This window comes from Crotalus tigris, unplaced genomic scaffold (assembly GCF_016545835.1).
Source record: "Crotalus tigris isolate CLP2741 ecotype Arizona unplaced genomic scaffold, ASM1654583v1 scf7180000017731.4096049, whole genome shotgun sequence".
In the NCBI taxonomy this organism is placed as follows: Eukaryota; Metazoa; Chordata; class Lepidosauria; order Squamata; family Viperidae; genus Crotalus; species Crotalus tigris.
In genome coordinates, this window is record NW_024096599.1 from 767,028 (window position 1) to 782,747 (window position 15,720).

The window sequence follows — 15,720 nt, forward strand, 5'->3', positions numbered from 1 at the left end:
ATTCTCTATAAAATGTTAAATTTCATTTCATTTGATGAAGTGATTTTCAACTAATGAAAGCTGATGCCTTTTCATAAAATTTGTTAGCTAGAAAAGAGTGCTACCAGATTCCTTCTGATTTTGGATATCATTCACTAATATAGCTCACCTGGAGCAGCCTGAGGAGATGGTGGCGGTAGTCATTGCATGAAGGGACCTGGGCTCAGCCACCCACCATCACCTTGATTGAAGCACCACCTTGTCCACAAATGGGCAAAGCTAACTGGGAGCTATTGGTCTACAACAGTCCCACTTCTTCATGTGGTCCCTTGGAAAAATTAATTGCTCACTCCTGCTTCAGATCATCCATGCTGTTGACTCTTGATTCAACCTCATCTTGGCCCAATGCTTTAGATACGAGCCAGATCTTCACAACCATCCAGAAGGCTAAAGAATACCCCACCGAAAACCTCAGCTGTGAAGCTATTCCAAAAAACCAAGGTGGCTACAGACAAAGCACATCTCCAAAGTCCCATCACATGACAGTGTTTAAAGAATGACCTTATCTGGTTTAGTAGGATGGGCAGAGGCTCTCAGGTTGAGGCAGTCCTGAATATGATCTGTGTCTATGTGATGTAAAATTTTAAAGATGATAACCAGAACCTTGAATTGCACTTGGAAAACAACTCAGAGCCAGTACAGCTCATTCAATAGTGATGTAACACTAGCATGGGCAAACCACAAAGTGCCCAGAACTGCAAATGCCAATACATTCTAGATTATTTTCAGCTTTTGGATGGTCTTTCAGGGTGGCCCCATGTAGAGCACATTGCAATAATCCAATATATATAAAAAGTGCTCCACAATTGAACACAATTAAACTAATAAAAACAAACAAATTCACAAGACATAGTCACATATATTGTACTCCCCCAACATCTCAGCCCTAACACCTGGGGGCCAGGTATTGACAGCCTTCCCAAAGATCAAGAAGTTGGGAGCCTCAGAATCTTTGCTTTAAGGAGCTACAAACAGAAGCTATGTGTGTGCCCTGCATACTCCAAATCAGATTTTCCTCTTCAAAATCAGATCACTGTGCAACCCTTGACCCTAGAATGTCAAATACTAGTATTTCTAGCCAATTACTTTTAAAAGATGAAAGAACGTGCTGCAAGATGACATATAAGCCTATTCCAAGGATATAGATAGATATATTTTGTCTTACATCAGTATGTTTGTGCAGAAAGTGTTCTTATTTATTCCCAATATCAAACATTTTGCATTTAGACATCTCAACAAGATGCCCTCCCTTCTTTCTGAAGTGTCTCTACTATACTGCATTGTTCTACAGATTCTGTGCCTGCCTGCTCACACAAAGCTGTTTTCAGAAGTATATTTTTATAAAGATTCTTATTAAAAGAAATTGTAATCACCTAGAACCCAGCCCTACAAAGTTAAGCATGATTAGTGGTTATGGCACACTGACTAGCAATTAGATCAGGTGGGGAAGGAAGAATGAAAAAATACTAAAATAGAATTGAAAGGGTCATGTTTGTGGGACTTGAATAACATCAATTTACATTGCAATATTTGGTGTGGATCTTGTTTGTTATCACCCTATCAAAATTTAAGAGTTAGATGTTCAGACGAGGAAGGAATTTTGTGGTGACAATCTTCTTGTCCTTTCATCATATTCCTAATGTTAACCTCACCCTGGATTCATCTTTTCAGACTAATAGATTAAAAGGTATGAATTTTCATGAGCTGGGCCTCACTTCGTCAAATTCTTAGAAAGGCTAAGTTGATAGAAGATTTAAACTGGGGTGATATGAGGGGTAAGGAGTGGAAAGCAAGTTGGTCGTTCAGATACTGGTTATATGTGAAACAGATTAGAGGTATCTTATCAATTCATACAAATTTATGCCTTTTAACAAATTTTGTTAGTCAGAAAAAGTGTGACCAGGCTCCTTATATTTTGCTACCTTAGGCTAACTGTGTTTGTTTCCTATAATATCTGCTCCTCTATAGAGGGTGAACTAGAAGCTGAATGGTTGCAAGATGTTGGTCTGTCTACATTAATATCAGAATCTGAAGAAGATAATGGGGAAGCATTGCTATCAACCTTGACCCGAACTCAAGCAGCTGCAGTGCAGAAGAGATATACCACATATTCTCAGACCATGAGAAAGAAAAATAAACACATAATCAGAGATGTGCGTGATATCTTTGGTACCCATAACTCCTCTGTAAGTGAATTATTTTAATGCTTTAGACATTTTTGAAATGTATTTGTTATTATCTTGGTTATTGGTTGATTACTCTGTGGAGTTTTGCTTTAAATTGGTATAATATTCTGTACTAAAAAGTTGAGAAAATGTTTAGCAAGGCCTATCAAAAAGTAGTTTCTGCTTCCTTTTTTATTTTATACATTCTGCTCTTGAATGTGATGATGGTAGATAGGAACAGTAACTGCGCTCTTCTTTAAAACTTTCACCAGACATTGCTCATGAATTCAAATGTATTTTTGTTCCTATAAGAGCTACAAATGAAAAAAGAATTAAAAAATTCTATGGTTTATCTTGTCACCTTTTATGTCATTCCATGAAGAAGTTAAGTGACAGTAAATCTCATTTAAAGTTTGTAAAAAGGAATACAATATGTGCAAGTACAAATGTATATCAAATTACTTAGGCCACCTCATTCTATTTTCTAAGGAATGTATTTATGGACATATCCTTGGGTGGCTAATAAAAAATAACTTTTTAAATTTATTGGTTAGTGTTAACAAAAAATATTATGATTATAACATATGTTTATATATAACAGATGTTTTGCAGTAGAAGTCTACTTATTCTTTCAATATGTCTTCATGAAATATTTTATATATAGGACTTAATAACTATTTTAAAAAATCACATGTTTGGAAATGTGTTATAATTGAAAATAAAATGCCTTTCTATGAAATACATATCAAAACTTCCTTTTGCCCACAGCTCTGTCAGTTAAAACTTGTTTTGATATTCAAGACAGTATTAGCAGTTTTAGTAATATCAGTACACAAGAACACATACTGTTATCAATACATTGTTTTCTATCCTGTTCATTAATTGACCATTTTATTTCCAGTTGTCATTGTATGATTTCAGTGATTTCCAGTGCTATTGTAAGTTATATGACATCCCTAGGCTAATTTTAAGTAGAGCTGAAATGATACATTTCACCTTGATAATAGCCAAACAAATGGGAGAAGCCATATTGAACTGCTGTATTTCAATCAATGTGAATTTTTTTAAAATAAAAAAATAGTTAAATCATTTCCATTCATATTTTTGAAGTAATTGTGGTACACTTCTATGAAATTCAATGTGGTTTTTTCCTCTTTTTGTTTTAATGAAATATAATTTTATTTTAATTACAATTACTATTTAATTTGTACAGTATGAAGAAAGAAAATTGTGTAATGCTAACTGCAGACTATGAATTTTATATTTAAAATTACAGATTTGTATTAGAGATAAATTATTCTAATGTTTTCTTGTCTTCCAGCCTACATTTGAAACTCTACCAGTGTTACCTGTTACAACCAATAATATCGATTTTTCTGTGCAGAATCCAGATTGGAAAATGGTTAGCTGTGAGTATTTATTAATAGATAACATAGCTTTTTGTTTTTTTTTTTTCAAAAAAAATCTGGGAAATAATTTGATCATTTGATCATATTTAAATTTTAATGCAGAAATCCTATATATTATTACTTCAGAATAAGTCTCTTTTATCACTGTGGGAATAATGACTAATTATATATTAGATTTTGTCATAGCTTTACTAGTTTACTACGGTAAATTTTATGCTATTCTTTCTGATGCCAGACATTTTCATCATAAGACATTTCTACTATTTCTTTTATCACTGAGAAAAAGTAACTTTAATAAAAGGCAGACAGTTCTTTTTTGATATGATAATATCACATCTCACTTATCTTTGTTTAAATATCTTGAAGTAATACACTTTTAAACCAAGCAATAGTCATAGGCTGACAGGTCCTCCACAGGACAAAAAAATATACTTGTAAATAACTATGATTTTGTTTTACTTTCACGTTTTCACTTTTTTTAAAAAAAATGAAAGAATGTAAAACAAATTAAATCAGAAAGGAAAGAAGTTGGCAGAAACCAAAAGAGTTCCTTGGGACTTTTCTTACCATGAGCATCATATTGTCTGCACCTGATTAAAACCCACTGAGTTCAAAATGGGGAGAAAAAAACTGCATATTTTTTTTTTCATTCCATCTACAAAGCTACTTCAGGTCCCTCATTTCTTCACTGCCAATGATTTAAATTGGATCTCAGTTCAGGAACTGAGGTGGAATAAATGAATAGCAAATATCTCCATAATTCTTTCATGAATTGCCATACACTGCAGCTCTTACTATAAACAAAAAGAAATATGGTTAATGCTCTAGAATTAGTTCCTCCAACCTATGAGTGTGTTATTTTTCCATGGAGAATACAGCATTCATGAAAATTTCCCTTGATTTCAGCTAGTGACTGTATGGAATATGAACTCAATAAAGACAGCCAGATGGAGAAAGAGGAGCTTTCCCTTGAAATTTCATTCTCAGAATCAATCATGGTGGTTCCAAAACACAGAGATTGTCACAAAAGTCAAAGGTTAAAAAAGGATGATTCTTCATTACCTGTAAGTTTAAGCTCCTCAAGTTTATGTACTCTATATCATGAGTTTCTTTCAAATAATGGCTATCTTAAAATATGTTACATTAACTCTGGAGATTTATATATATATATAAAAAGGAAAGCCAGTTTGTTTTCTAAACTTGGGCTATTACTTGGAAATGAATAACTAAGAAATAAGGTACTTTGCTGAAATTCATAGAATACTCACATTGGGGAAAAAAGTCTTTGATAGGCTTTAATCGCAAATTATGAAAGTCAAGAAAAAATTCACTTTCCTATCAAATTGGAAATGCCTAATAAACAGCCACATGCTATATGCAGATTAGTCAAAGATGCTCTACAAATCTTAATAAAATTACTTTATTTCTCGTGCTGAACTCAAGCAAGTTTTTCACGAGTTCCAGAATCTGTTGGGCAGGCTCAGAAAAAAGCACAAGACCCCAAGGTTTAGAATTTTTTTTCCCCCCCAGAAATTGAAGAATGAATTCTGCTTCAGGAGTTTCATAACAATATAATAAGTAGCAAAAAGAGAAAAAGAGAAAAATCTCTTAGTGTTAAAAAAGCTAATTATTGTAAAAAAAGCATTTTGTAGAAGTGGATAAATAAAATAATTATATCAAGTTTTTTGCCATCTATAATTACCTAATTTAGTCTACTAAGTACTGAAAGCTCTGTCAAGATGTTTTGAATAAATTCATAAATATTAAAAAAAATATTGACTCTTAATATTCCATGTTGCATACAAATGTTATTTCAGAATTACTCATACGATGGAAGAAGAGAAACTGCTGTATAGACCTACTATCTATAAATACTTGAGTTTATACAGATTTTCCCATGTATCAGGCCAGATACATAATGTTTGCTTGAAAACACTGTCATTTTTTTGCCTTTCTCTATTAGGTTTATCCTTCATAGGAAGACTTGCTGATAGCTGTTGCAGGGATGCATTTTAATATATAGTAATTTCCCTAAACATAAAATAAATTTAGTCTAATCTTATTCATACAGTAATTATTCAGAAATAAAGAGAAATTCTAAATGAGTTTGGATGGGAGGGTGAAATAGTGCCTTGCTACTTGTAAGTCTTCCATGTTTGTATTTAACAAGGCAAGAATCTAAATACAGTTTGTTTAATATTATTTTTTCCTAAATTCCTACAATAGAAGGGGAAGCTAACTCTGCCATCTATAGACTGAGGATTGTAATCAGCGCTTTTCTTAATAGAATGATTTATAATTTGATTCACTTGCTTTTTTGTAAAAATATACTTAAGGATGAAAAACTATGTGCATGCATGCATACTTAATAATGTTTTTGAATATTAAAGAATTATTTAAAATCTGTTACAGAAATATACAATTAGGAAAAGTCGAATTGGATTAACTGAAGTTGAAGATTTGTCTCCAGAGGACATGAAGAAAATTCGTTATCTCTCTCTGATTGAATTAACAGCTGTCTATGATGCTTTAGGAATAGAATTGAAAAGGAACAGAACAGAAAGGATGAAAAGGCGAGGTAATTACAAACAATGTTATGACATTAGATATTTAAGTTTTTAGTAACCAGCAAAACATTACTTATCTGAAGTCTCTTACTATAACTTATTTTTTATTTAAGAAAATGGCCTTTTTGGAGTTCCATTAGCAGTGCTCTTGGAAAATGATCAAAAGAAGTTTCCTGGAATTAAAGTCCCCCTCATTTTTCAAAAAGTGAGTACTAATTTAACAAACGTAATCTTAATCACCACTGCATATATAAAGAATAATAGTCATTAATCTTATAGTTTCAGGACAGTTGACAAGCTTATTTCTGCTTATGTTTTCAGTCAGAAAATGTAAAGATAAAATCATACCTCTCCTAGTTCACTGTATATATTGTGTTTCCTCAACCTGAAGCCTTGAAATGTTTTTTTGGACCACAACCCAAGAATTCCAATAGTTTGGTCACAGAATAGCTAGGAATTCTGGTACCTACATTCCAGTCCTTCTAGAAGATTCTAATTGGAGGCCCTGTTCTAGAAAAGATAACATAGTCACACTGAGTACAAGTTCAGCTTGCTGATTCATCATTAAATGATAAAATAGAAGCAGTTGTTTTATCTCTTGTTTTTATTTTGCTTGCATTTTCTTACTAAGAATAACTTTAGATCTTAATGATGAGTGATTACTATTATTATTATCTAGAAGACTATAACACAATCTTATTTCCTAAAGAGCCCCAATAATTCTTTCAATGTTTCACTCAATAGAAAGTTTTAATTCCTTGTTTAATTTTTGTTTGGGCAAAGGTTCAGGATATCTGTTATCTTTAAGCTTCTCACGCAGTAAACGGAATTCAAAAAACTAATAAAAAAGGCACTTAGGGATTTGGACTAGTTCTGTTTACTTAATCACACTGATTATTTTGCTTAGGCAAAATGTTTTATGTTCACAGGAGCCAATAGTTGTAAAAATGTCTCTATATTTTTAAAAATCTCTGCATTAAAAAAAATTGCATAAAAGTACTTTGTTTATTATGACATAGCTATTGCTCAAACTTGAGGAAACTGGTCTGGAAACAGAAGGTATTCTTCGAGTGCCTGGATCTGCTTCCAGAGTGAAGGTAATCAGTTTTTCTTTCAAAGTTAAAGACCTTTGATATTGACGTAGGGAGAAAATCATTTATGGGCAAGTTCTGTGTGAACATATGTATACATAAAACAAACTGTTTATTATACATATTAATAGTGCTCTCAGTTTTATAGTTGTCACACAACGGAAATGTCCCAAAACCTCAAAGTTTGGTGAACAAAGACATTGCTTGGACAAAAACAATGTTGAATGCTAGATCTGTGCAGAGCTTTGGATTCAATTTCAGACGGGTGCATCAAAGCATGCAAGAGGGAATTCATTAGCAGCCTGCAATTTTATAAAGCAGTGGCAAACAGGTCCTATGTTTGCCCCATGCAACTGACTTGTACATCCCAAAGCACCTTTCTGCAATTGACTTCAAATAATCCCATAGAAACCCTCCCTACCCCCCCCCCTTTTTTTTTTTTTTGTTCAATCATGTCCAATTCTCAGAAACTGTCTGACAAGTCCCTGCAGTTTTCTTGGCAAGGTTTTTCAGAAGTGGTTTGCCATTGCCTCCTTCCTATGCTGAGAGAAAGTGATTGGCCTAAGTTCACCTAGCTAACTTTGTGCCCAAGCAGGCCTCCTGGTTTCTAGCCTTATGTTTTAACCACTACACCAAACTGGCTATCATCCCATAACCTTGATGAATATTAAATATGCTCAGTAAAAACAACAGGGAAATTAATGAAGTATGGCAAATAGGTATATTCTATCCAACATCCTATTTCTGCAGATCTGCAGATCATTTACTCTCAGTAACCACATAGATTTTCTCATAATAATATATCCCTAACCTGGTCTTTCAGATCTTTCAATGGCGCACCTATTGTCACTATAACTGAATCCATCCACCTTGTTGGTCCTCCCCCTTTCTCTTTCCTTCTGCATTTCCCAGAATTAGAATCTTTTCCAGCGAACTGGGTACCTTTGCATAAGGTATCCAAAGGAGGACAACTTGAGCTTGTTCATTTGTACCTCTAATGAGAATTCTGGATTGATTTTTCAAAATGTTTCATTTGTTTGTTTTCTTGACTGTTCATGTTATTCTCAGGAATCTTCTCCAATATCAAAGTTCCAAAGTCCATAATATTCCTATCCTACTGTTCCTTCCAGTTTTTACTTCCTTAGTATCTCGTAGAGAGTACTGTGGCATGCATAATTCTGATCTTTATAGGTACAGACACATCGTAACATTTCAATGTCTTTTCCAAAGTGAATTCAATCTGATAATTCTGTTAAATCATTACAGTATTTGCTGCTCTAGATTTATCAATGATAATTCACCCTAGCAATTATCATCTGTTTGCTTTAGCTCACTGCTAAAAATATTTAAGATTAAGTATGTGTGTTTGCAGCTTTGACCTAGATCTGTTGTACTGTTTTGCTGCATAATGCATTATCCCACCCATCAAGCTTTCCTGAAAATGGGTGATATCATCTCTTTTAAATATTAAATAAACATGCTGAAGGGATGCAGTAAAAGAATAGGTGCGAGGGAGAGGAAGACGAGAGCCAAAAGCTGAGACAGAAAGAGACTAGACAGAACAATTCTTCCACCTAAACAAAATGTCCCCAGAAAAAATCTTACCAAGACCCTCAATTTGGAAGCACCTCTGTCACCTTTGTCAATTAGATTCAATTTATGCAAGAGAACAAATGTGTAATTCAAAGAATACAAAATTTCATTACTATGGAAGAAAGTATTCAAAATAAAATATAAGATGATAATACTTGTAAGGAAGTCACCTTTTCTATCTTTTTCTTTTAGAAGAGGGAAACCCAAAACCCAAGAGGGAATAGCCCTACTACATTACTATAGTTTCAGATAGAACAATTCTATCTTACCAGTTCTTTGCTGCATGTATCAGATTTCCTACTGGTAAAGAGCTACTTTTGCTGAGATTATCAATAAGGAGCAACATGGTGTTAAGATAGGAGAAGATAGACCAAGTTCAAGTTCACTCCTAGCCATGGAAACTTAAGGACTGATCACTCTTGCCTGTGTCACAGGGCTGTTGTGAGGAGAAACAGGTGAGCTGTTTGAAGAGAGGCTGGATTCAGATCTGAGAAATCTAACTACACCTGGAGAGTACCATTCTAAAAAATAAATGCATTAGAGACATCTTGCCATATTAATCTGAAATAACTGCTCTATTCAGCTTCGATTTTTGTTCAGCCTGTCATTTCATAAACATTTAAGATTTTATCTATTCTATTATATACTGCAGCAAGAACAATACTTTCAGCATTAGATTTCATACAGTTTATAAGCAGCCTTACTTTTTTCTTTGTCTTCTGAGCCACTGTGATATGTTTTACTAGATCAGACTTCTCGTACTAGAAGGAAAGCCAAATGTTCCTAGGAAAAATGCCATGTTTTTAATTTCAGTTATTGAATCATTTAATGTTGCCCCAAAAGGAGAAACAGAAAAGGACATTTTTAAAGCTGGTCCAGATTTAACTATTCAAAGCCATCGTTTATTATGTTGACATTCACATTTGAAAGCATTCCCATTTCTTAAATAAAATACATGTGGTTCTGATTTAAGATTATTCTTTGAATGTAGCAGCTGAATAAAGACTCAAAGAGTCTTCTGTGTTCTTTAACTTCTACTTGTATCTATAAAAGGTTGCTGCCAGCTGGGTTATATTTCAGTACAGGCAAGAGATATGCAAAGCTATGTAGAGACAAATATGAGATTTTAGAGTGATACATATACTATTAGTTCAAATATCTTTACTATTTGACATGTTATTTGCTTCATGAATATTACCAGAACAACAAGGATTTGTCATGGGAGGCATCCACCAGGTATTCGGACATTGAGCAGAATTGGGTTTTATTTTCATGTGCGCTGTACTTTAAGTTTCCTGTGATAGCTACTTCAGGATTAGAAAATACTATGTGAAAAGAGGCTATTTCATTATTCTACTGTATTGCAAAGACTTGAGTCTACATGAAATTAAAATACAGCTTAGTCTAATTGAATTGAACATTATTTGTAAAAAGTTAAATTAAATTAACTTAAAATTAAATATGTTTGATATTGATATTCAAACTATATAAGATGGTTTTAAAAGTGTTATACTTAATCCAGGCACAAACTGTATATACTTTATAAATTATATTGTAACTTTAATTTATTAATTTTATATTAAGTAATTATATTAATTTAATAATAATTTCATTAATAAATACTAATATTCTGTGAAATCAAGTTGTTTAGAAACAATAAAATGTAATACAATTTCTTTTATTAGTGGTCATGCTTAACATTAGTCACATTTGCTTATCCTGTAGAGTCTTCGCCAAGAAATTGAAGCCAAATTTGATGAAGATGCTTTTGACTGGGATCAAGTACGCAACAATGATGCAGCAGGACTGCTGAAGATGTTTGTACGAGAACTACCAAGTCCTCTCTTCCCTGTGGAATACTTGCCTGCTTTTATCACATTAGTAGAAAGTAAGTAGGGAGATCTCAATGTTTCACAAACCAATTGTTTATGCCACAAAGAAGAAGGAGTCAAGTTATTCTCCAAAGCACCTGTATGTCATATACTGTATGTCAGTTGCAACTCTATGCCAATGCACATAGCACCTGTTGCTTTGCCTAAGGGACATGTGCACTTCCGATTTACTTTTGTTAAGTCTGATTTCATCCTCCAGTTCAAGTACCAAGTGTGGATAATTGGATAAAATATACCATGCATGGCATATACAATAATAGAGGGGAAAATGAAGAGAGGGAAAATGAAAAGTAAAATTTTTGACTTTATCAATAGGTACCATCTCTCAGGTCTAGGTGTTACTCTTTCAAAATAAAGACCATGTTCGTAATATTTATAACTTGAAAAATGTACAAGCAGTTTATTAATAGAATGAACTTAGTCTCAGTGACAAATCTCATCTACAGTATTGTAAAATAATCTGTACATCTCATTATTCCACAGCCATGTGCAAAGGACTGCAGTTCTACATCATGATAAGCCAAAAGTAAACAAACCACAAAGTGACTTGCTACAGTGTATAACTAAGGCATAATTTGAGCTAGACTTGCAGTTTAGTGGCCCAATGGTGTTAGACCTGGGCAATGTGATAGTAGTGATGCAACAAATATGAAGCAATGTTTTTCACTTATCAAAACACAAAAGTGAAGGAACTCATCTCACGAGGGTGTTTTATGTCATCCCAACACATGAGCAGATGTCTCTGACAGCATTTTCCAATACCCCATAGAAAGCATGGAAGAAACCATTGGAGCAACATGAAGAGAAATAATGTGGCAATTTCTTTTTTCGAAGCAAAGGAGCGTGATACTTCACAAAGAATACCTTTCAAATTTAAAATATCTCAGCTTCAATATGCTTCATTTTGTTTGAAATATTACTTTGCGTTTATATCAGGTTCTATTATACTGAGAATATTTCAAGCTTGAAATGATCACATTTTCAGCTCAAAATCCCTTTTCATAATAAAAGGAGAACTGCTTCCACCTTAAAACACTTCTGGTATACTGGGAACAACTCATTTTGAACTCAGAAGGGTGTTTTGAGCTCAAATTATTTTAAATTAAAATAATTAAAAGAAATCACATTTTTAAAACCAGTACGGTCTTGAGTCTATGATTTTTAGACTCTTAATGTGGCGTGGGGTTTGGGGGGGGGTTGGTGGAATTAAAGATGAGATTATCTAAAGTCCAGCTTTGTTGAAATATATTTCTGTGAATTTTTTATGGACTTTTACTGATAATCTAAAAACAGTTACTTTTTCATGACTCCAGTGTTGGTAGTGGGTATCAGTTCCAGACAGAAATGTTATGCTATTTCTTATAATGTCTGTGGCATTATCCCCTTTAATAAAAACCACACTTCTTGGATTGTTGAAAGAGGAGCTTCTGAGAGACAGTTCCATGTTGTTTATTATTGCAATGTCTTGTCCCTTAAGTACTTCTTATACTTTCATCCATGCAGGATATACTGTAGATTCGCTGCCAAAGGCAAAACTGCCAGTGATTTCAGTGAGATAATTGGTTGAGTCAGGATAGTCTGTATCACAGGATTAAAATAAACTGCCAGGAACTGATGCCAACCAATCCACTTATACTGTAACACCCTTTACTTTGGGTTAGAAAGACAATATTGTTTCTATGCCATTTACAAATCCTCTGCTAATATGGTTCAGTACTTTCATATAAACTGATGGCAAATGATAAATTATCCCTAGTGCTGCGTAAAAACTTTACAGTTTTGATTAAATCATATCAGCTGACTGAGACTGATTCAATGGAGGGACATGAGTCCTGCTTCAAAATAGCAAATTGAATTAGGAGAGTTCAAAGTCCTTTATAGGCTTTGGAGTGCTTCAGGACTAGAAGGCTTTGCAAATATTGCTGCCTCCTAAGGCAGGCACTACAAGTATGTGAAAGTAGTTACTAGTAAAGCATATGAGGAAGTAACTCATGACACATGGCGTAGCAAGAATGTTAAATACCATGTCGTTGTCACAACAATTAAGAATCGTCAAAAATAATTCTTAAATAGTATTTTAACAATTATTCCTCGAGGGTTTCTCATTAAGTAGTATTCAAATTGAATTTGACAGGTTAGATAAACGGGCTGTAAATTATACAATGAACTGTAATAGAGACAGAGCCAAAAGAATTCTCTTAGGAATCAAAATAAAATGAATTTACACTGAATGAAAAATGTCTTGCTTTAGATTCCTTCAAAGAGCAAGGAGATAGATTTAACAGATACAGCTTACTGTGGTTCTGTCTGGATTTTAGCAAAGAGGATTTTACAATGCTTCAGTTAAGATTTTTCAACCAACTGCAAAACTGTTTGTGTTCAGGGTGGATTGTCATTTCCCTATAGGAAATATGGTTTTCCCATCAGTGAAAAGTAAATTGGCTTTTTTACTCTATTCTCCAAAACAATTTCCAGCTTGTAGTGGTGTTTTACATGAGTACTTTGTGCCTAATCTAATTTTGGGATCTTTGAAATAGCTGTGCAAACATTAGTCATGGTCTTTTTTTCTCAGGAGACTATAAGAAGAGCATACATCTACCACTCCTCAGTATAAGGTGCCTAAGGATTCATTAAAAAGCTTATTGTTGTTATTGCTTTTAATAAGATTACTGATATTTAGAATAGACTGTTTCATAGCCACTTAAACTGGCCTAGCTTCAAAATGAAGAGAATAATGAAAAGTAACAATAAACTGAAAAGAACCTAGATAAAACTGGTCTTTAGGATAGAATTATTAGAAAATTATGGGCTGGACCTCTACACATTCATTAACTAAATTAAGATAATTGAGAAAATACCAAACTACTACATATTCCCAAACCTTCGTAACAATAGCAATAGATTACTATCAGGGAATTGTTTTCCATGGTCAGTAACAGAATTAGGTATCCAGTTTTGTTCTACATCTTGTTCAAGAACAACTCCTAGGAAGCATAGCTAACGAGTAGGACTGATTGAAGTTATTCAGTAATATCTGAGGTATTGCAGGTTGCTGACTCTGTAATTTCAAGGTTTTTTAGACACAGAGAAGAAAAGTGTCACTTTATTATGAGATTAATTTCGAGACTCTTTTCTTATCCTTCTCCTTCTCCATGTGCAGACAAGATTTAAATCTGCTTTAAGACATGGCAGAGCCACTCTGCTTTTAGAAAGATGAAGCATTGAAATGAATAATTTCCAGATATCAAGACGGTGATGTATTATGTTATACAGAGGACTTGCCCTTTGAACTAAAGGTTATGGCTTTTCCGACATCAAAGAACTGATTGGCAACCGATAATGAAAAATGGCCTGTTTGTGACCCGGGTAATATCAGCTATGCAGAGAATGAATCCCAAAAGACAAGGCTTCCTTGTGAAGAATATAGTATTTTAATAGCCCAAGCAGATGTTTTCCATGCTGTACAATGCTGGACAATTGAGCCTGACTAAATAAATAAATAAATAAGTGGAAAAAAGGAAAAATGGCCAATACTGCATAGAAATTAAGAAGTAAATCCATACTCCATCTCAGGTGTAAAAAAAGAAAAAAAATCTCATATTGAATATGAATCTATAGTATGTGAGGAACTATAAAATAATATTTTATTAATTATATCAAATGCTTTTGTTGTGAGTTATCATTTTTTATTATCATTACAATAATCCAGAAGTTAGTAAAAACATCAAAAAAATGAAATACAAATTAGACCATTCTGACAGAAGGATTAACAATATCAAAATAAATATACAAATGCAATCATGTTGATTGGGGGAGGGGACTCCAATCTGAATAGACTAGTCATCCGATGCCATCAAAATAATCTGATGTCAAAATGTCTAGCAAATCAGGAATTTATTTTCCTCCCAATCAAGAGAAGCAAAATGATTAAGACTAGTGCCAGTGTGTGGACAGCCTGGAGCTATTAACACATTCAATTCTGACATTGTTAATAACAGAACAGAGTTTAGCTAAGACTAAAAATAGTACTCTTAGCGGGGTATTAAAAAGTATGCAGCATATTGCCAATTTTTAAAAAGAGATTGCACATCCCACAAATGTGTAGATCCAATGAATTGTAGAAAGCCTGTACGCAAACCTGGAATGTAGAAAGCATGATCTGGATGCCCATAGACAATAACCATCTACATACATAGTATTTTTCAATGAGCACATTATCTGAAAAAGTAAATTAATGAGAATGCTTCATAATCCTTTTTCTAACCACTGAGGCTTTATTTTTTCAACTATTTTATTTTCTAAGAAAATTTTACACATGTCTTTAGGGCATTCCTGGGAATTATTTGATAAGTTATTGATATCTGATATTTCTCTTTGCACTGTCAAAATTTTCACTTAATTGATTACAAAATTATGTTTACCATAATCTAAACCTAAATGTTTAAAAGTTAAATGGATTAGGGAATCAAGCATCCAAGAAGAGACACAAGAATGACCGTTGAAACCACACTTTAGATACCAGGTCTAATGACTTTAAAACTCAGGAATAGAACAAATCTGACATAGATTATTCAGGCTTTTATTCTCCCAAATGTAGACTAATCTTGTCCCATTCTCCATATTGTTTTTCCACCTATGATAAATGTATGTATTACTTATTATCCCCATATAGTAACTTTTAAAGTCAGTTTTCACAAATAATGTCTTTCTATATGCACCTTTTTCTGTAGAATTGTCCTTGATAATAAGCATTATTGTACAGATTTGGTTTCAGATGCAAATTATGAAGAGCGAAGATTTTGATATATAGAATACAGAATAACAGATTGGGAAGGTCTTCTAGTCCAGCCCCCTATTTCAGACAAATGGTTCATATACATTTGGGAATTTATCAGTAAATTATGAATTGATAGAATCTCTGCAGTCAACATGCCTAAAAAGAATTAAACCCATTCACTGCAGAT

At 33.4% G+C, this 15,720-nt stretch overlaps 1 protein-coding gene across 1 annotated transcript in view; it reads left to right on the top strand.

Annotated features, from left to right (window-relative positions):
* ARHGAP28 (Rho GTPase activating protein 28) overlaps positions 1-15,720 on the top strand; it is a 69,528-nt gene that overhangs the window by 44,980 nt on the left and 8,828 nt on the right. Inside the window, exons 3-9 of the mRNA XM_039339166.1 lie at positions 2,008-2,225; positions 3,526-3,613; positions 4,520-4,677; positions 6,026-6,191; positions 6,294-6,385; positions 7,200-7,277; positions 10,590-10,752. Of these exons, the coding sequence (XP_039195100.1) occupies positions 2,008-2,225; positions 3,526-3,613; positions 4,520-4,677; positions 6,026-6,191; positions 6,294-6,385; positions 7,200-7,277; positions 10,590-10,752 (963 nt within the window). The remainder of the gene's footprint in view (positions 1-2,007; positions 2,226-3,525; positions 3,614-4,519; positions 4,678-6,025; positions 6,192-6,293; positions 6,386-7,199; positions 7,278-10,589; positions 10,753-15,720) is intronic.